The sequence below is a fragment of the Arctopsyche grandis genome, chromosome 2 (genome assembly GCF_051622035.1).
Source record: "Arctopsyche grandis isolate Sample6627 chromosome 2, ASM5162203v2, whole genome shotgun sequence".
Classification (NCBI taxonomy): domain Eukaryota; kingdom Metazoa; phylum Arthropoda; class Insecta; order Trichoptera; family Hydropsychidae; genus Arctopsyche; species Arctopsyche grandis.
Genome location: NC_135356.1, coordinates 30,009,396 through 30,030,889, shown reverse-complemented (window position 1 = coordinate 30,030,889; position 21,494 = coordinate 30,009,396). Strand labels below are relative to the sequence as shown.

Sequence of the window (21,494 nt, the reverse complement as noted above, 5' to 3'; positions counted from 1 at the left end):
TATGCCCAAAAAAAAAAGTCCAAATTATCTACATTTGAGAAAATTTGTATGTTAAAAAAATAATACAATTTAAATTTCCTTCAGTCATTGTGTAGACGAAGTTTGAAAAAAACAATATTTTTTACAATTTAAAAACATTATTTTTTACTATTTAAAAACTGACTTCAGTATTTTTCTTTTGAAATAAAATTGAAGATCTATTGTCTATCAATTTCATTATTTACTGATGATCGTCTTTTAATAATTAGGTTTCCCAACTTATTGTGTTGAAAATTTGACGCGTTCATGTCTTATATGGTCATATATAATTTTTCCTTTACACCATGTTTTCCGCGCCCCCTCCCCCAAACCTGCCGCTTCGAGCTTGCCCCTATGGATTTTGGCCAGGTCTTTCATTTGGAAACCTTCTGGTAGGTCTTCACTTCACGTGGTCGAATAGGTAATATGTAAAGGACTTGTTGGGTCTTAGGACGATCCGATAGTCACAATCTGCTACGATTGCATTGTATTATAATAATACAAGTAGGTATGTGTACTTTTTTTTGCGCACAAAAAAGTTCGACATTAACATAAATGTTTAGCGTGGTTACATGTTATATAGCGACGACGGAGACAGAGTGTTACAAAACGCTCGCAACCACCGCCCGTTGAGATACACCAAACAATCGAATTCGATCAGCGGGACTCAAAGTGCTTCTCAAATCCCGGTCGGATTAAATTTTGAATGGGTGTGACCAAAAATTTCGGTGAGTGTATCAAAGTACTGGTAACGAATCTCGCCCTACTAAGAGTGAAGGTTCTTTGCCAGTAATTTTCAACAAACACTTGTCAAAATATGATTCATGCTTAGTAGCGTGCAGGTGACGTATACAAAGTAAAGAGAGTAGGGACGTTTCTCTCTTCACTCTTGATTTTTAAGTCAGGGAAGCGTTTTGAATAAATCATATTTAGAACAAAGGGGCTTTTGCCAATTTCGAAAACTGGTCTAAAAGTCAGCTTCGTATAGTGTTTCTCACTATCAGCCATATAAATTTTATCATTGTAACCACATTAGCCTGATAGTGGCTCCATGTGAATTCTTCTCCTCGTTTGAATGAAAAGAGAACTGATAGGATAGCGTTTTCGAAGAAGGAGGTTATAGAGAAGGCGAAAGAACGTGAAGTTGAAGAGTTTCAAAATTAATATGATGCTCAACATTATTCAAGTGGTTGAAAGTTGGGAATAGATAACTTCGAATGGTTCTCAACTCTCTTAAATTACGTTTGCAATTTATAAAGTTTAGGGTACCGTGAGATAGTATTCCAGTAGCAGTTCATATAATTGCAATACAAAGGTATTTGCCAGACGTTATTTTATGAGAGTCCTTCAATTCCGGTCTCCAAATCCTTTGAAATGGTTTATAATCAATGTTAGGATACTATGAGATATAAAAAAACACAAATTGAGATTTTGTGGATAGTTAAATATCTATTTTTTGTATATACACAAATATCTACTCTTAGATAAATTAATGTTTATATGTTTGCTTGTTTGCAATATAAATTCAGAGTTTTCAATTTATGTAGAGACATCAAATTAGATATACTATTTTATGGTATCATATATAATACATGTGGATAGATTTTATAAGGGTTCGGCGGCTTTAGAAGGGTTTTTTGTAACTATAATCCAACAGGCAATCGTAATTCATAATATAATATATGTAAAATATGTACTAAAATAGTCATAAATAGAATATTTTATAAAGCGCAACTTTTGTCATATTAATACATTCGTACATTTATATAATAAACTCTCAATAAATAGTTTTTTAAATGTTTCATTATTAAAAATACTTTTATTAGTGTGAAAATGTATGCAAATAATAATGTAAAGTGAATGTTATGAACATTTCTATCGTGTATAATGACCGTTTAAAATGTACGTCTATTTATAGTATGCGTACACAAAAATTCAAGTGAATTAAGATTGTCGTTACAAGATGTTGAAATTCACAGAAGGTAGTAACGGAAAAAAAGAAAATGATGAAAAAAAAATGAGAAAAACCGGTCGGGCATTAAAACACGTATACTACGCGGGGCAAGCCGTGTCGAACACGTGGGCTTCTCATTCATAATTTGCTGCTCTTCCACACTTGATGACATAGCACGAAACTAAAAAAAATATATGGATGAATAAACGAATTCTATTCTTATACAGTTTGATTTTTTCAATTGAATTTTTGAATTGTACCCAACGAACGGATCGTTATTTGAAATGAACGTGCTGGAGAGTGCGTGGAAAATCGTTGGAAAAAGGTTTTATAGGATTATAAATGGGCAGTTTCCCGTGCTTTTATTACGACTCATTAAAAAGAAAGGGCGTCAACTAAAACACGAGTATTTTTTAATAAAATAATAAAAAAAATGTAAAGGAAGAGACGATTTATTATTTTTATTACGGTGTAGTACGTTGTTGACCTGAAATTTGCATACGTTTTTTTATGTTAATTAATATCATTTCCATTAAAAAAATCATAAATCTAATAACATACAGTTAAAAATCTTTCAATACATATTTTTTGGGATCGTCGGTTTGTATTTCAATGAGTCAAATATTGACACGGTCAAATCTGATCAATCAATCTGTTTATGTATGTATGTGCTTCAGTTTATTTTATTTCATAAGTAAGTAAAGTCTGTTTGAGTTTTTTTCAATCTAAATCAATGACACCCGGATAGTTCTAATCTCAACTGAAATATACACACATATTTGTGCAGTGCTCAATAAACAATCAAAAAATAGATAATGAGACTATAAATTACTACAAATCGTGTGCCTAAGTCAATATTTTGTATATTTAATGCTTTTATATCTAAAGAGAGCCAATTTCAAAAATTTTATTGGGCCGGTTTAAAGGTACAGGAAACAAATACATTTAACTTAATACAGTCGTAAATATATTATATATTGAGAATATTTATATGGAGAACTTTTTGTGACAATAAACTACGCTTATTTTGTTTACGAATGTAAAATACGTATTCATGAGATAAAAAAGCGAAGTGTATGTAGTTATTTGTATTTACATACATATGTACATATATACAAACAAATGTAAGCTTATTTTTTTAATTTTTATGTTTATTTTTCATATATTTTCCTACTTAATATAATTTGTGTAAATTTAGATTTGTTTGGAATTGAAATTTAAAGAATTTAATCATAAATATATCTGTATAAATTCAGAAAAATAAGTTTGATTCTATCAAATTGATTTTTTTTGTTGAAGTTTGTAATGAATATTGATATGAAAACATTTCATTTATATATGTATATGCTAATTGATTCAGGAGGTTAGATTTTATCGCGGTATTTTTAATATTACGAAAGCTCGATAGACCAGTCAATTTATATATATTTTTTTTGTAATATTCTACACTATTAAAACAACCAAATTTGAAGATTAAGTATGTAGGTATGTATGTATAATATTCGGAAGAAAACTACAACTACGCATTTGCTTCTTCATACGAAACATGGTTTGCGAAAAAATGTGCTGGTGTTTTTTTTTTTTTTAATATAGAACCGACGATGAATGAATTTGTTAGTCAATAAAAATTTTTAGCGCGTTTTCAAGAAGAATAGTCGTGGTTTGAGCATTTCGAATGCTGACATAACCAGTTTTGCTCTCGACAATACACATACATATATGAGAGGAGTGCGCAGCAGTTTTCACGCCAAATATGTGTTTATTTATTTATTTATTAGATGCGAGAGTATCGATTCAAACGCGTCGGTTTGAATAGGTTTGAGAAGGTATTTATTTGAATTTTCGCGGTCGAAACGATTTTTATGACACCAACTATGGGTCACATTTAAGCTCCTTATTCTCGTGATTTGTTCTTTATACACTTTATAATCATATACACGATGTATATATGTATGTATAATACGTGCGTATACGCGTAAAAAGATATACGCGTGTATAATTTAATTGTTTATAATGGAGTGAGCCTTAAAATCCGAGCCGTTCTATAATGCAATGTGTCACATCACATAACTTAACGCTGGTATGCTCATGTATCCCTTTCTCTTGTAGTAAAACTGGTTTTCGCTCGACCATCTGGGTCAGAAGTCGTTATCGACGGCAGACGAAACGAAAAAATAATATTTTTATTATTGTCGTCAAGAATAAGCACTCACTTTATACTGATTGATTTTAATGGGACACAAAATGAGTATGCATTTGCGTAAACATTAAATACCGCTTCCTTTCTTTCTCCATTTTTTTTTTTATTAAAAATCAAGACTTCCCTTTATAACTCGATCAATCGATCCCGTGAGAGAACATCAAGAAATTAAGAAGATAGACATAAACTGAACATGTAAAAAAGGCGGTTAAATATAATTAGGTTATTTTTATCAAATCTAATTGACTGTAGGTTTACGAATAATTTCAAATAATATCATTACGTTAGCTTGAAAGCCTCTGAAAACCAATTTTGTGTCTAATCCAAGTGTCAGGATTTGAAATTTGGATTTGAAGATGAGTAATAATCTTAGTCACTTCAGAAAAAAGCAATACAAACACATTCATTTAATAATATTAAGGTAAAACGGTTGTACTGTAGGAATTCACGCAGAGAAATGGAATAATATTGACAAAACATTAAAGTATTGTTCTTATAGTCGATCTGATGAAATTTATGATTAAATCAACAGCTTTGTATGAGAAATTTATATAATATGTATGAGCTTAAAGAACACTATAGTCGATCCAATGTAGCGTGAGACTTACGAGAACCGAGCTTGCTGTCGCATTCGTGCAATGTGTTGTAACATTGAAAGGACATAAAATAATTTCTTTATTTTTATAAACTATTTCTTATTTAATTATATAATATTATTACAATATAATTCAATGCAAGTTCTTAAAGTATATTACTGTAAGCTTTGCTATCCGTAACATGACGTTGATCGTCTTAATATAAATGTCCAGTAATATGAAATATTTATATACGCATTATATAAATTAATTAATAATATCAACAGCATTCGTATTTTATATTAAAATTTTACTAACGTAAATATTTCAAAATACGAAACACGAACTCAATACTAACAAAAAATAAAAATCAAATTACATATACGCACGAACAATTTTGTATTTCTCGACCAAAATGCAATTCGAAACTGAAACGAAATGTGATTGGCCATTGCGGATCGGGTGGGGGGTGAATGTGATGCATGTACATTTTACATATGTAATTCTCAAGCTAGATCGGTCGACTATAAATGAAAATTATGTCATCAGAATTTGCTGGTAAAGTTGACTGGCACAGTATACATATGTATGTGCATATGTATGTATAGGTATAATCTATGAAAAGTTGTGTTAAAAATCTGCGGTGCTTTGCAACCAGCGAGAAAACAAGGCGTCGTCGTAAAATACATTCAGTTTAATCGCCATTGTATGTTTTTAGTGTTGATTGTGTATTTAGTCGTGGGTCAGTCGTTTATCAATTTTGAAAAAAGGTTTTCGATCACTGTCCAGGCGAGACTTGAGCGGTCCATGAATGAATGAAGCTGCGCGTACGCTCCCGAGAGCTTCTTATAAATCAATGGAGTACAGTTAGGAAATACCGTTCCAGCGTTGGATTGCAACACGCGTGCCCGCCTTTGTTTTTGTTCTTAACCCATTCACTATTCGGAAATTCCTGGCGAATCCCGGAATTCGCCATTGGAATCTCTGGAAGGCAACCGTTCGCAGAAATGACTCGAATGATGTGTGTGTGTGTGTGTTTTTTATTCTTCACATATGTACTTATTTATATCGCGTTTGAAAATTGCATGGAAACTGTTAAATATGACTACGAAGGACGACGAGGTTAAAGTAAAAGGCGAGAGTTTCTCAGTGAGATTTTGAACCTTGACATATTGATTGTTGCTTATTGTCCTTGATCGTTCGGTTTTTTTTCCCTATTATAATAATAGTCTTCGAGTATTTCTTTGGTGTTTTTTTTTCTTATATCAACTAAATAATATTCGATTTGCTTCCGCGATAAATATATTTTTTTCTAAACTAGAAATTCCAGTGTCGAAAAAAAATAAACTCGTACAGGTTTGTGCGCTTACCGCTCGTTGTAATCGCCGAACTTTTTTACATATTATATTAATTGGTTTTAATTTTGGAATACTAACACATGTATATATGTAAATATTTAGAACGTTTTTATAATAATAAAAGTGTATTTTTAGTTTATATCATATTGAAGAAAGAATCAAATAATTGCGCCTTTCTAGTATTCAGATGTGAATTATACACATTCTACACCCTAATTTAAATATTATAAAAAAAGAGGAGACCTATAAGAGGAGGTATCGCTTCCAATATACCTTAATTTTATGAAAAAATTATTGCGTGACGATAAACATTATAGTAACTAATTTTGATTTTCAGTTTGATAATATTATCAGTGTTCAAATTATCTCCAAAATACACTGACACACACACATTTTTTCCAAACTGAAAACTGATCGATTCAAATCAGTCAAAATCTCTAGGTTGAATTTTTGCACGATCACAAAACTTTGTGTTGATACTTTGTACATAGATAAAGTAAAAAGTAATGATAAGAGGCTTGTTAAAAAGTGAAGACCGATCTAGCGTGCAAAAATCATTCAAAATTGATTTTTATTATTTTTTTTCGCGCTTTACATACGTACTTTTTCATGACGACATATTCTAAATTTTTCTAAAAAGAACCGAGCTTTGGAATAGCTCTACTTGAAATGTATTAAAAATTATGCCCATGTGAAATTGTTGACTTTTTGGTGATTCAATCTTCTCTCTGGATACTGTTTGGTACTCCATTTAGAGATCGTTCACTTACATCCGCATATGTACATACATATGTATGTATTGATAGAGGTCGTATTAATACAGTGACAAGCTAACCATTTTATCTGTAGAAACCTTAAACGGTGAGGAAATCAGCACTGGTGTATTTTATGATATAATAGTAGATCTACAGCGAATATACATATGTATGTATGTAATATATAGGAAGAGTTTGAACTTTCAATTTAATTATGAATGGTATTAATATTCACCCAATGCATGCTGAAATGCATTCGATTAGTGCCAAATTTGACACTGTAACGATCCTGCGAAATATACGATCTCTTTATTCTCACATTCATTCTACCAAATAAAAAAATAGAAAATTATTGAAAAAAAACGAAGCATATACACATGGTTTATACCTACAAATAAAGTCGATAGGTGGGTTAATTTATTACTAGCGGAGCTCGACGTGTAGACGTGTGCACGTACATACAAATGTGCACGTAAAGCTTTTTTTTCGTTGCTAAATTCTGCTGTGATTTATCGAGTGTATTAAGTGCATTCCGATGAGATTTTTGCCTATAAATATCACCGTTTTTGGAACGCGATGTACAACGTACATTTATGGTTCGCCTTTATATTATAATATTAGCAACGTGAAATTTTGGACTAGTTATACGGAACGTCTTGAGTAAAGGTAGACATTCACGGGAAGATTTGTATCTGGATGCATTTATCTACGACAGACAAGTCTCTCGACAGAGATTTCATCGGACAAAACTTACATAGATACACATGTACGTACATATGTATAAAAACATCAAAGCACATTGTTAAAAAGTTTGGTGATCATAAATTCCGATACATCATTCAATAATTGAAACGAATACAGCTATGATCGTCTGACTGTATTCTTTGAAAATTTGTCTGTAAAGGAATATCTGCGTGAATGCCCACCTTAAGTGACGTTTGCCAACAATGACGTAAGGATGCGAGATTTCTGCATATATATGTACATATAAGATTCAGATCACGGTCTGCGAAAAGATGTATGGAATGCAGTGTGCTTAGAATAATGATGAGATATATTAAGAAAAACACTAGGCAGACGAGTCTGCTCTGATTTATCTACATAGATCGAAGATTTATAGGAAATTTGAACCTTGAACTGGGTCTAACTTAATAATAGACAACACATACCATTTAGTTGAATGTCAAATTACAAACTGTAAATGCTTTCATAAATTATAACAGTTACAGTTAGTGAATTGTTGAATAGTACCCAATTAAATGTACAAGGATATCAAATGGGCTACAAGTGTTGTATAAGAATACTACAAACTAGAATGAGAGTGTTTTTGACGGAGTCAATTCCGTATGAAACTACGTATCTCACCAATTATTGTCTTAAACGAGAGTTGAATGACATGAGTTATATAATATAATAATTCAGATATTTCTAGTGTAATTCTTTTCCAAATGCTGCACACATGTAACATGTCAATTAAAGCAATTATGATTCCTCTACGATTGTATGTAAGTGGAGGCGACATGTGACACCCTCATGTAGGGTTAAACCACATACATACATATGTAACTCGCCATAGCGGGTTTGATTCCTTTTTTGCACTTGCGAAACGAGACGTGTTAAAATGTACAACCGTATGCTACTCAATCGAAGAACATACCTATTGATTATCTCCTGAAAGAATAGTAGATATATCAATGAGCTGTGTTGTTACATTTTGCCGATCCACAATGCATAAATGATATAAAATTGGTGCCAAATGATGATGATGAAAAGTTGTACGTACATATTCTGATTTAACGAGCTACATATACATATGTAGGTACTTAGTTTGTAAAGGATTTTACAAACTAAACACAATACATATTTATCATTATTCAATTTATTTTATGATATATCTTTACTTTCGATCCGCGGTTTCCTAACGCAGTTCTTCATAATTAGAAATCCTTCGTTCATAAATTATAATTTGTTTTTATATACATATAATAATTCAATGACTATAACCTCGATTAGAAATGAGCGCAATTGCATTTAGAGGTACATACATACATATATATTTTATTTAGTTATGTTTTTGATAATAAGTGAACTTCGCCAACCGTTACGTAAAGTCTGTTCACTGCTCTGAGCTCGACTGGTCCAAATACGGGAAAAACACTTGATTCTGCTTTTATATAAAAAGTAGCGAAACCAGTGAATGATAACAGTGATCGAGTGAATGAAGGGCAAGTAGTTTGAACAAGTTCTGAATTGATCTATAGTCCGATTTTAGAAATCGGAAAAAATTCGAGCGCTTTTCCCATAAGGACAGTTCGACATGGCATTTCAAATATATATTATATATATATAATAAAATGATACTAATATAAAATTAATAATATCATGCATTGACCTTTTTAAACCGGAAAATACTTGCGCTTTCTCACATGCATACATACAGCATCCGGTGCAATAAAACTAACGGATTTCGTATTAGATTCGAACTGGCTCGTTTAAATAAACAATGGATCAAATTTTACTATAGCATTGTGATTGATTTATGATGGTTTTTGACACCGCATTATACGTATAGAGAACCGAGTCAGGTCGATCTTTCAGGATTACACAAAGACCTGTCAAAGTTTCGGTGCTACCGTGGTATCTAGATTGGTATCAGCCTCCTTTGTGGTGGGGTATCTTGTACCCCACAAGACGGACGCTTCAGAAGAATGAGTCGTCAAGACATGACGTTTTCTTGAATGAGCTCGCTCACTCCAAATTTTTTTTGCCTGTAAACAAATCGTTAACTATACAGAAACATCGTGTATTTATTGCCTCCTATTTATTTCGATTAGGGCTACCACCGGAAATTTAAATTCGATTCTTAAAAATATTGTTCATATTTGTATATATATGTACATATTATATAATTAATACTATCCACCATCGTAATTCAACCCTTAGTATTTTTTCATTAAAATGCGAATAATTTTTCAATTGTTATTAAAATTTTTTAATAAAATCTTGGACTTAAAAATTGACCACACAAAAATAAGTGGTGGGTACTTGGAAGTAACCGTCATTTGAAGTTGCAAAAGTGATAATTCAGTCAAAAACTTAATTCCAGCTGGTGTTATAACCATTTGTATTTGGTCCTAATAATTCGAATCACTGAGCATCATCCGCAAAATAAATTATGTTGGCAGGGATATTTAAACCATAGTATTTATAATAAAATTGAAATTAAAAATGTATAATCTATACATGTATTTCAACCTAATTTAAAACCTTCAAGTCTATGATATTGAAAAATAATTTAATTACAAACATATAATACATATGTAATAATAGTGATGATGAAATTATAAATTTATGCTATATATATAATATAATCGTATAAAATCGAAAAAAATCAGAAATGATTTTGACGACAGCAAATTAGAAATTAATTACAGACGCCGTTGCGGTTTTATAAAACCGATTGATTGATTGATCAGTCGTTAAATAATATTATTTTTTCAATTCACAATGAATGATTAACAAACAAATGAAGATTTTTTTTCATGATTCGACGGTATTTTTACTACTAGACTGAATTTCCATTTACCAAGCGAAGCCAGGTACCACCACTAGTATATTATAAAGATTAATAGTAGATAACATTAACTGCATAGTTTAAAAAATGGTTTTTTGACCCAAAATATATATTCGAAAAAATAGTAATTAGCTACTATATCTACACGTAATAGTTTTCATCTTCAACGCTCGCTTTCAATTTTCATTTCAACATTCAACATGATGCATGCCTTACGGCGCATGCGTGCGTATCTCTACACTTATTCAATAGCGTTGATTGAAAATTCAACGGTATTGTTTCATCAGTGCGTCAATCTATTTATTTATTGTCTAGATTTCGATAATCATCTATAAAATTTATTATTTCCTCTGATTTGAGTGTGACGCATGAAAATTTTGCAAGAAAACTCGTCCGTTCAACTCTAAAGCGCATGCTTGCCCATGCACTACGTTTGACAAGCGCGTGCGCTTTTAAACGCATGAAAAGTGAACAAGTGGAGATATATGTATGTAGCTATTGGATCATTACTTTTTTGACGTTCATTACATTTTCAATATAAAAAGTATTGCGTTGCGTTGAATTTGATTTGAATTATGTATGTATTCAGTATCGACCATAGATATAGAATAAAGTTATTCTACATCTATGGTATCGACCATTGATCAATTTTCATCAAATGATCTAAATTTAAAATTACATTCGTTTAATGTCCCAGACATTTTTAAAAACCCGAATACGCTTTGAAACGTCGAAACACTACGAATTGCGTCCCTATTTTGGTCCACTCTGATGCTACTTTGAGACTGGTTCGTTGTGCTAATCTGCAGCTGGACGATCTTCTTTTTTTCAGGCCGTTGTGATCCTTCAGACTCGTTTAACACTTTCATGCATTGTATATCGTATATGGAGCTATGTTGTTTTATATATGTGACCGCATAATTTTTACATTAGGGTCCGTAACGATCGGTCCTCGGGAGGTAAATGGGATTCTTATCAGATGGTACGCCAACAATAATAAGCTGATGGTTCTTGTTATTCAAACGGTCGTTTGCAGCTTCCTCTCGGGTCACGGATCAATATTGTCATCGGATATAATATAACATGATGTGATACACAACTCATCTTCACATTGTTCGTGTGTGTGAGTATAGTTTGGTTCAAAAAGTTCCCTGCTAAATATTAAATATATGTATGTACGTATATTAGTTTGATAACTAATTTTAGACCCAGCCAGTCAGTAGCGTTTAAGCTTAATGGTCAGTTAATTTATCAGTTTGGTCAGTCAATACTTTCATTGGACTCATACAAAAATGTCTATTCTATAAAATTGATGTTTTCGAATTAAAAAAAGCATTTGATTATGCCCAATGGAACAATAGAACGTCACAAGATCTAACTGCCAAAATAAATTCGGCATTTATTAAAATTGATTACATAGTAAACATTTCAATAGGATATGCCATTTGATTAGATAGTAAACATTTCAATAGGATATGCTACATATCATCATCTACAGCCACTCACCATCCAATGCTGGATGAAGGCCTTCCACTCGTTTCTGTTTTGCGCAATTCTCATCCATCTTACCCCACACATTTTTCTAATTTTGTCTACCCATCTTCCCTGCGGTCTTCCTTTTACTCTTTTGCATTCTCTCGGGTACCATTCTAGCACTTCTTTTGTCCATTATTTTAGTCACGTGGCTCGCCCATTGTTATTTCAATCTATTTACTCTATCCACTATGTTCACTACCCTTTTCATACTTCTCATCCACGTATTCCGCTTCCTGTATTTCCTATTGTGCCGAGCATACAGCGTTCCATACTTCTTTGTGAGCATTGGATTTTGTGTTGCATCTTGGCGTTCAATTTCCAAGTTTCGCATCCATACGTCATTACTGACAAAACGTATTGATTGAAGATCTTTTTCTTCAGGCGGAGTGGCATTTTTTTGATTTAAAAGCAACATTTATTTGTCCAAATGCACTCCATCCTAATTTCATACGTCTCTTTATTTATTCATCTTTAATAGCAGACATGTTTATTATTTTAACTGAATATAAATAATCATTTACTACTTCTACTATTTTATCATCCAATGAAATGCTATCAGGCAAACTAATGTTCAATGCCACATATATGTAACTATGTAGATAATAATATAGTATGATAGTTAAAAATTAAAATGTTGAACTTTATATGTGAGTTTTTCGATTTATTATAATATTATATGTATATTAGACGTTCGTTTAGTTTTCAAATAACTACATCATAAATATACATGTGTACATGCATTGTTGGCAATACTGGGACATAATAATAAATAATCTTCGTTAATGTACTTGCTTTTTATCTTTCTTCTAGTAGTTTCTAGAATTTACTGTCGAATAAGTTTTATTGACAGGTCTGTGTATATAAAAGGACAAGTTGTAGCGCGTATACCGTTTAAAGTGCGAGCAAATACAGTTTTATTACACATGAGATAGAAAATCGAGTTCTGTTCGTAAGAGAGATTGTTTATTATAAATTTATAAAATATCGTTCTATACGAATAAACAGAACAAGTCGGAAAAATATAATTGATGATTGAAATCACTAGAAATGTATATCAAAAAGATCAAAACTAATTCATCAGATATACCATGAGAGCACAACTCAAACATTTAATAATTATAATTATTAAATATTTTTTTATTAAATTATTAAAAAGTTGATTTTGAAAAGCCCTTAGATCAGTCCAACATTGATTTTTTTTTATTTAATTAGCATTTCAAAAGAACTACGTTTATCGTTATAAAGTATTTTAAAAATTAGTTTTGATTTCTACAAAAGTAATTCCAAACGTCTACGTAGGTTTCAAATTCGGTATTTATTGGACTTTTCATCGTTTTACATTTTATGTAGTCGATGGTATTTGCGAACTGATCGTATTTAACGACGACTTGCGTTAACATTAGACCAATTTCTTCATCGACGGTCTCCGTGACATTTATTGAAATACCATCTCGACATAAGAGAGTTTCCTACATTGCAAGACTTCCCAGTTGAGCCTGTTAATAATATTGATCAAACTTAATAACATACACTACCGATCAAAAGTCACATCACTTAACTCGAAATCAGATTTATATTTAGTTTTCGGAGCACACTTTTGAAACACCCCATAATTTTTTCATCATACTATGCCAGAACTAGAATTGATCATTATCAATAACAAATAATATGTACACAATAAAGGTGAAGGTTCACCCAAAGATCTCTTTGTGTGCGATATTTTCTTCTTTAGAAAAAATAAATAAAAGGGGATGACACTTAACCCTACCACGAGATTCCACGTAGAGATTTGTTTGCAGGCATATATTGAGACTAAAAAATTGTCTGACGTAGTAATTTCTCACAAACCAGCGATTTACATGCCAATATATAAGAAGTCCTAATTATGCCCGTCGCTGTCTTTTAAGAACTCATAATTAGAGGTAGGATAGTCACAGTGCTATCCTACCTCTAATTATATGTAAATCCTTTGTAAAAAAGGTTCGGCAAACCTTGAACAATGCATTTACAACCTTTGAACAATACGCGGCACCTTCTGGGTCCGGTGACTACTCATAATTACAATGAATGTGCTTTGTTATATAGGCTTATTATTATGTGTATGTCAGTCAGTATGTACATACATATGTATGTAAGTCTTTTAAATATTTCAGAAACTACATACCTATCGATGATCAATATAAAGGTGATTTTTTGCGAAAAAATCAGCAGACAAGCAGTTTTTCTATCTTGTGGTTTCTTAGAAACCGACAATTTGTTTGTAAATAGATAAGGTTTTTATTTACAACACACACACACACACAATGGCTTGGTTGGGTGTATTCTTATTTGTAATTGTATTTCTGGCTGTCTTTCAAGAACTCAAAATATTTGTAAATAACGAAGCAGATTTAACACTTATTTTCAAGATAAATTTTATGATTTTTTTTATATGGATTTAATTGGTAATGATTGTTGTAATGGATGGACTCTTGGACAACGGACGTTAGGTCTACGGATGCTTGGCCAAACGGACATTAGGCCGATGGACTTTTAGCCGAACGGACAATATGTTGACGGACGCTTGTACAAATGGACATTTGGCCGATTGTGTATCGAAATTACTCGAAACTCACTGAAAACAGATATATTATACAAAAATCACGTCGACCTCACTATAATTTGATATTTTTAATAAATTTATTTATTTAGATACATGGAGAAGGCGGCAAAGCCGATAGACCAACGGGGTTGGACTTATATAAATAATAAAATAAAAACAAAAATATTCATATTAATGAGATGAAAAATAAATTTAAGCAATAAAAAAATTTAATCGGCCAATAGTCCGTCAACCGCCACGATGAAGCTTTTTTTGTCGGCATGATTCTAAAGTTTTGTTCGATTTCTCAAAAACGAAGTTGAAATATCTATCTCTTACAAAAAACAACAAAACATCATAATTAGAAACCCTTCGGGAAACTCGTCTGCAGACAAATCTCTAGGTGAATGGCCAACTTTAGGCCCGACTGACTGTAAGTATGCAATTGCAGTCAATCGACTCGCTAACTAGGTATGTATTATATGAAGGCACATATGTACATATATAATATAAGCACTCGAGTGTAGGAAGAACACAAAAGCGGCTAGATAGGTATTTTAAAATATCTGTTATCCATCAAGAGAGTCGACAGTTGAATTTTATAATGGATTTACTACATAGAAGCCCAGTACCCAAGTACCAAAAGTAGGTGCATCCTGTTTACTTAGTAATCGAAGTATTCGAGTGCGCAACGAGACGCGTTGCAATACTACGTATTATGCCGGTAAATATTACACTACGTCGCTTTCGTGCTATACGAAAACGATTAAATCTCATTCAAATTAGCAACACCATGTTAAAAACAAAAGCCTCAATCTTGAGGTCGGTCGTGGCCATAAAATCTGTAGATTTGCCGGGTGTAGTACAATAGGCAAATAATATGAGAGCTACAAGTACTCAGTGGTAATCGCGTAATTGCTTTTCTATCTACTGTTAATAGGAAACACCTAATGCAGAAATCGAAATGATGGCAATGGGTTAATGGTTTTTATCAATTACTTAAGAAAACCATCCCTTATCGGGGGTTAATCGTTTTAATGGTGGTTAAACGAACATCAAAGATTACATAACGGAGACAACCAACTTAAATTTCTAACTACAATATCTATACTGTGTAAATTATGGTGTTATAGAAAAGTTACAATCGAACAAACAATGATTGAGATTATAAGCATATTGTAGGATCAACTGAAATTTAACAAACGAGCAAATCGATCCTGAAGTCGTTGCGCGAATGAAGCATTTTGTAGTATATAATGTTACAGTTGAAGTGAATTTTCAGTTGTAATATATTCCAACTGGCGTTTTAAGTGATTCATATTCGAATACAAATCAACTGACAAATTTTAACTCTACATACAAGCGCAAATACACATTCAACATTGTGCGCCATTTGTAATATTACAGTTGAGTTTTGAAAGTTGTAATGTTTTAATGAATGCTTTAGAATTAGATAATGCGCTAATATTTGCTAGTTATTATGAATAGAGGTAATGAGTATCGTATTACGATGTGTTCAATTCAAAGAACGTGTTCAACAAATAAATGTGACTTTCCAACTCAATTTACTAGTCGAGTGATGTTTTCACGAAAACCTAACCTTTTCAACTAACATGGTACTAACTTATAGTAGAAGTGTATTTTCAGTTGTAATATATTTTGACCAGTTGGAGTGTAATTCGACACATGAATCAATTCACGTGGGTTAGACGGGATTTATTCCAACTAGTCAAAATATATTGTAACTGTAAATACAACATATATGTATAATACATACGTAAAGGTATATTCAATATATAATATAAGAGTAGACTTTGATTTGCTTTATTAATGTATAAGGTTTAAATTATGTAATAAAAGTCTACTATTCATTTAATTTCAAGAATATAGAATATTAAAGTAATGTATTCACCTTAACCTTTATGGGTACGATTATTCGTTTTTTATTTGAAATAAAGTCGTGCCTTTGTTGGTACCAGGCTAGGTGGAATTTATTCCAACTAGTCAAAATAAATTAAAACTAGAAGTTACACGTAGAGTTTAACACATGTGTTTGTAAATTGGTTATAATAAAAAATACACTGATTTCTAGTACATAGAAGGGCGTAAAAGGATGAGGTACATATTTTGAAAAGTAAATTGCATACTTTTTTAATACTAATTTCCCCCTTCCCCGTACATATGTATGTATGTTTGTATAGTGCAAAATATCGTGTTAGTTTTGTATGTTTAAATTTCAACTTTTTCTGGATCTTATCCGATAAGCCTTGGAGCTTTCCGAGTCCACCTGTGTATATATTATATGTAGATAGTGATATTGTGCGATTGATCGTGCGTGTACAATAAAAAGTGGCTGCAGTGGCTGCAACCAACCGGTTGGTTTGCAGATTACGGAATGGCTCTCGAGGGCGTGTTAGAGCGAAATAAGTCTATAGGGTTATAGGTTATAGAACCACAGGACCGTTAGGGAGAAAGGGACAAAGTCGCCGTCACGACTTTGATATTTCCGAAGCAGAGCTCGGCTTCTTGTACTCTTCGTCTCTCTAATACAACTTCATCGGCCATGGCAAAATTGCATCACTGCTTTTTGCCACCGACTATACTCTAATGCCATCCACTAATGTATAAATTGTACGTACTTGTATATATGTATACATGTATATACATATGTATGTATGAGCCGTTTAAAGCACATTGCAGTTGAATATATTTTTATTTGAAGTCTCAAGTTTGCATTTATTTACGTACTTTCTCATATTACTATTTCCTAATATTTTTTATTTATTTATTATGCTAGCTTCAAATTAAATTGCTCGAATGCAATTGAATAAAATCAATTGCTCAAAAAACAGTTCTTCAATTGTCAATTGATCGAAATACAGTTTGCTCGAAATAAAACCGTATTTATGAAATATACTTTTTTTTTAAAAGTACAATATTAATTTTTATAAAGAAAACTTTGAAGCCTAATTTGATATAAAAATAAACCAATTGAAAATATTGATTTTCAAGTTTAAATTGTGTTTCGAAGTATTTAATTTGATGTTTATAAATCGAAAGATTTATTAAGTTTCTCAATTATTTACAGTAGGTATGTGAATGGTTGATGGTAAGATCTGGATAGCAATAAAATACAAATAGTAATAAATTGCCGGTTTTATCTAAAAATAATGGTTAAAATCATAACAATTATTTTTAGATAAAAATCCATTTCTACTTTCCATTTTTAGATAAAATTCTACTTTCCATTCTTTCCACTCCAGAAGGCAAATGGGAATCCACTGCAGATAAGAATCCTTTCTCAAGGTAAACACGGAAAATATTATGTATACAAATATCTAAATTGGTTACGCGTTATCAATTAAATAAATAATAACATAATAAGTTTGATCTGAAACCCATTTTTTCAATCGATTTCTAATAAGAAAGAAGTCTAACATTGAATAAAATAAATCAACATGCTGTTATTATATTTATCGATAAACAATGTTAATGATTCAATCAACTCATTATTCCCCGTAATACATATAACACGTTCATTGATTCGATATCTTAGATAAAAACAATAACAAAAACATTTTCAGATAAGAAACGGTTCATAAATAAGAGACAATGCGCATTGAAGCGCATTTAATACGAAACCATGTCGTGGAAACTTTACTATAAACTATGTATGTAATAGACGCGAACTTGTCATGTTAAATTGCGATATAATTTTCATACATACATAATGATCAAGCTTTGTCGGAATTCAACATGGGAGATTTGCACGAAAGACATCGTTAATAAATAGATTCTTACATACGTAGATTAAAGCAATAATATTATTGTAATTGTATTGCTTTAATATAATAATGCAAGTTGTGTGAAAGGTGCAATTGGAAGACAGTTAAACGAACTGTTATCTATGCAATACCAGAAGAAGGTAGGCTTTGATGAATAAGTTAATAATTATTATTCATCGATCAACAAATTGTTGCGTGAAGAACCCCCCAATTTTCCAGCAATTTTCAAGGTATTTTTTAAAAGTGAATAATTGGAATTAGAACTTAATGTAAACAGAGGAAACGTTGCAAAGGCGCTGATAAAACGAACACTAGCATTCCGCTTTGCGAAGAACTGGGTCAAAATTCCAGTTCAGTTACGAAATCTGACGCACAGTTAAGTCAGTCGGTGAAATCCCGCGAAAGCCTCCGCGGCGACCGCCTCTTTTTCAACAATGTTAAACAAAAGTGAACCAGCTCCTCCGGATCCATCAATACCTATTGTAATTACGTAAAAGGACAGCACTTCTAAGCGTATTTCACCAATTCTACTACGCAGATTCCAAACATATGTATGATACAAGTAACGTATAATGAGTAAAAAAATCATAATTATGCAAATATCTCATGTATTTGAATACATTAATGAGAATTTACTACGATAGACAGATAACTTTCGCTACTCACTTGATCATTTCGATCGATTCTTATAGTAAAACACTTCACTGCTATTATTATAGCACTGCATCTTATTGAATTTTGCTTATTCAATTAAAATAAAATTCACAAACAAATTACTATCTAATAATGATTTAGAAAGTGCAAAAGCATTTCTTCGTTACCTAGATAGGAAAGAGTATGGATATTACCCATATCTCTACCCTAATCCTTTCCTTTCGGGCATGTTTGGGTATAAATCCCTTGAACTTCGGAGAAACTTCTCATTAATTCGTTTTGTTCTCCAACTTCAACGTGGTAATACGTCATGCCCGTCGTTCATGGAACAGCTGAGACTGTATGTCCCTAATAATTATGTGCGTGGTAGACATCATCATTTGATGGTTGTACAAGAGCTATCCGACCAAGAGCTATCCGACCAAGAGCTATCCGACTTCTCAATTAAATCGTTGTGATATTTTCGTTGTGAGCCAGAATATAATCGTTGTGAGCCTGAATATAATCGTTATGAGCCTGAATGTGATATTTTCCACCTTAGTGAGCGTAGATGATCGGATATTATTTTAACCTTTCTGCCTGGTAGCCTGCGCTCATCCTTATTTTCATAATTGAATATGATGTATGAGTGGAATTTTGATCTTCTCTCTTCCATTTGGGCCTCGCAGGTATGTTTTGTGCAAGATATTCCCTACTTTATATTTTATTATTTCATATTTTTACTTCTACTATTATAAATATAATTTAATCTGCTATTATAAATAAAAAATAAGAAAATAAAATATGTACACATGCATGTATGTATGTATATATGTATTTTTATTTTTCTCATCCCATTGTGGCGCATTAGGGACTCCTGTAATGCCTCGATGGTCCAAACTTAAACTAAATATTTGATTTGATTTATAAATAAATAAATAAATATTTGATTTGGCTTGTTAGGGTTAAAATAGCAAAAATGTGCAATTTTGAAACGAAGATTTTAGTATGAAAGTGTCAGCGAGTCGCATATCAGTATATGCACACTTAAACGTGCCGGTTAAATGGCTTATCGATACCACTTAGATAAGTGATATTTAAAAAAAAATTCTCAAGATTGTGCTATATAGTAAAACCTATTCTTGTGTGTGGGTATACGTTAAACGCTATGTAAACACTATATTCCGAACAAACACAACGTAGTGATAAACTACGGTTTCGATTTATAAATATCCATCAGAAAATGCATTTCAGTTTTTACTTTTTCGAAAATATTTATACATATGTATGTGAAAGTACTTTGAAACAATACACGAATCAAACTCCCTGGAATTAATAAATTTAAAAAAAATCGGTTTCATTATGTAATGTAGACTATATTCGATCCGATGTTGTGTGAGCATTCATGTAATGTTTTTTACTATCATTGTAAGGACATAAAATAATTTCTTTATTTCTTATTTAACTATATAATATTATTACAACATAATTCAATGCAAGCTCTTAAATAATATTACTGTAAGCTTTCCTGTCCATAACATGACGTTGACAATTAATTTTACCGTCTAAAAAATATAAATTTCCATTAATATGAAATATATATGTATTCCATACATAAATTAATAATATTAACAGAACATATTTTATATTAAAATTTTATTTTTGTAAATATTTAAAAATACGAAACACGAACCGAAAACTAAAAAAAAATAAAAGTCAAATTATACGCACGAACAATGTCGTATTTCTTTACAACAATTATAAAGCTTCTCGAAAGAGAAAGTGTATTTATAAATATAAGCGAACTAAGAATTTTCACTGTACAAATAAATGGTCCAAGCTCAATACTTAAATAAATAATTGGATATGATGTAAAATTGTAATAAATTTTTTTGGTATATAACATTTGAATATAACTTTTGCGGAAAGAGGGGGGGGGGGGGGAGTTACATGATATATTTTCGAAATTCGAAATATATTGTATATTTTTGAAATTTATACTTAAAAGTTATACTATAAAGTGAGAAACTGGCGCTAGGGTAAATAAGTTCAATCAATTCAGATGATTACACTTACCCTTTGATCAAACTTCATTGCTAGACTGAAGCCCTCATAATCTCTCTTAAAATTGTGCAAAATAGAAAAATCTTGAGAAAACATTTCATTGCATATTATATTAACAATAATATTTCGGTATTGTTTTTTTTTTACGATTTTTTCACAAAAGACCTTTCCTCACATCACATTAGCACATAATACAGTTTGATAAACGCAAGAATACTGAGGAAAAACGACACTTAACAAAATCGACTGTAACTGATTGGTATATGTACATACACACCATATGTACATATGTATGTATACTCGGACATACATACATACATACATATGAATGTGTACTCTTTCATGTATATGTCGGTAAACGCAAGGACAGGTTGACTTGATAAAAGACATATACCCACACATATTAGTCAATCTTATCTAATATTGATGTTTTTTGTCAAATAGACCATCATCGGTAAATA

At 31.6% G+C, this 21,494-nt stretch overlaps 1 protein-coding gene across 3 annotated transcripts in view; it reads right to left on the bottom strand.

Annotated features, from left to right (window-relative positions):
- Positions 1 to 21,251, bottom strand: part of LOC143920953 (uncharacterized) — a 98,581-nt gene extending 77,330 nt beyond the window's left edge. For all 3 annotated transcript variants that reach the window (XR_013261381.1, XM_077444006.1, XM_077444016.1), the window contains exon 1: positions 21,046 to 21,251. Coding sequence is in view for 2 of the 3 variants with exons in the window: in XM_077444006.1 (XP_077300132.1) it covers positions 21,046 to 21,129 (84 nt within the window). In the remaining variant the exon portion in view is untranslated. The remainder of the gene's footprint in view (positions 1 to 21,045) is intronic.
- Positions 21,252 to 21,494: the final 243 nt, after the last annotated feature.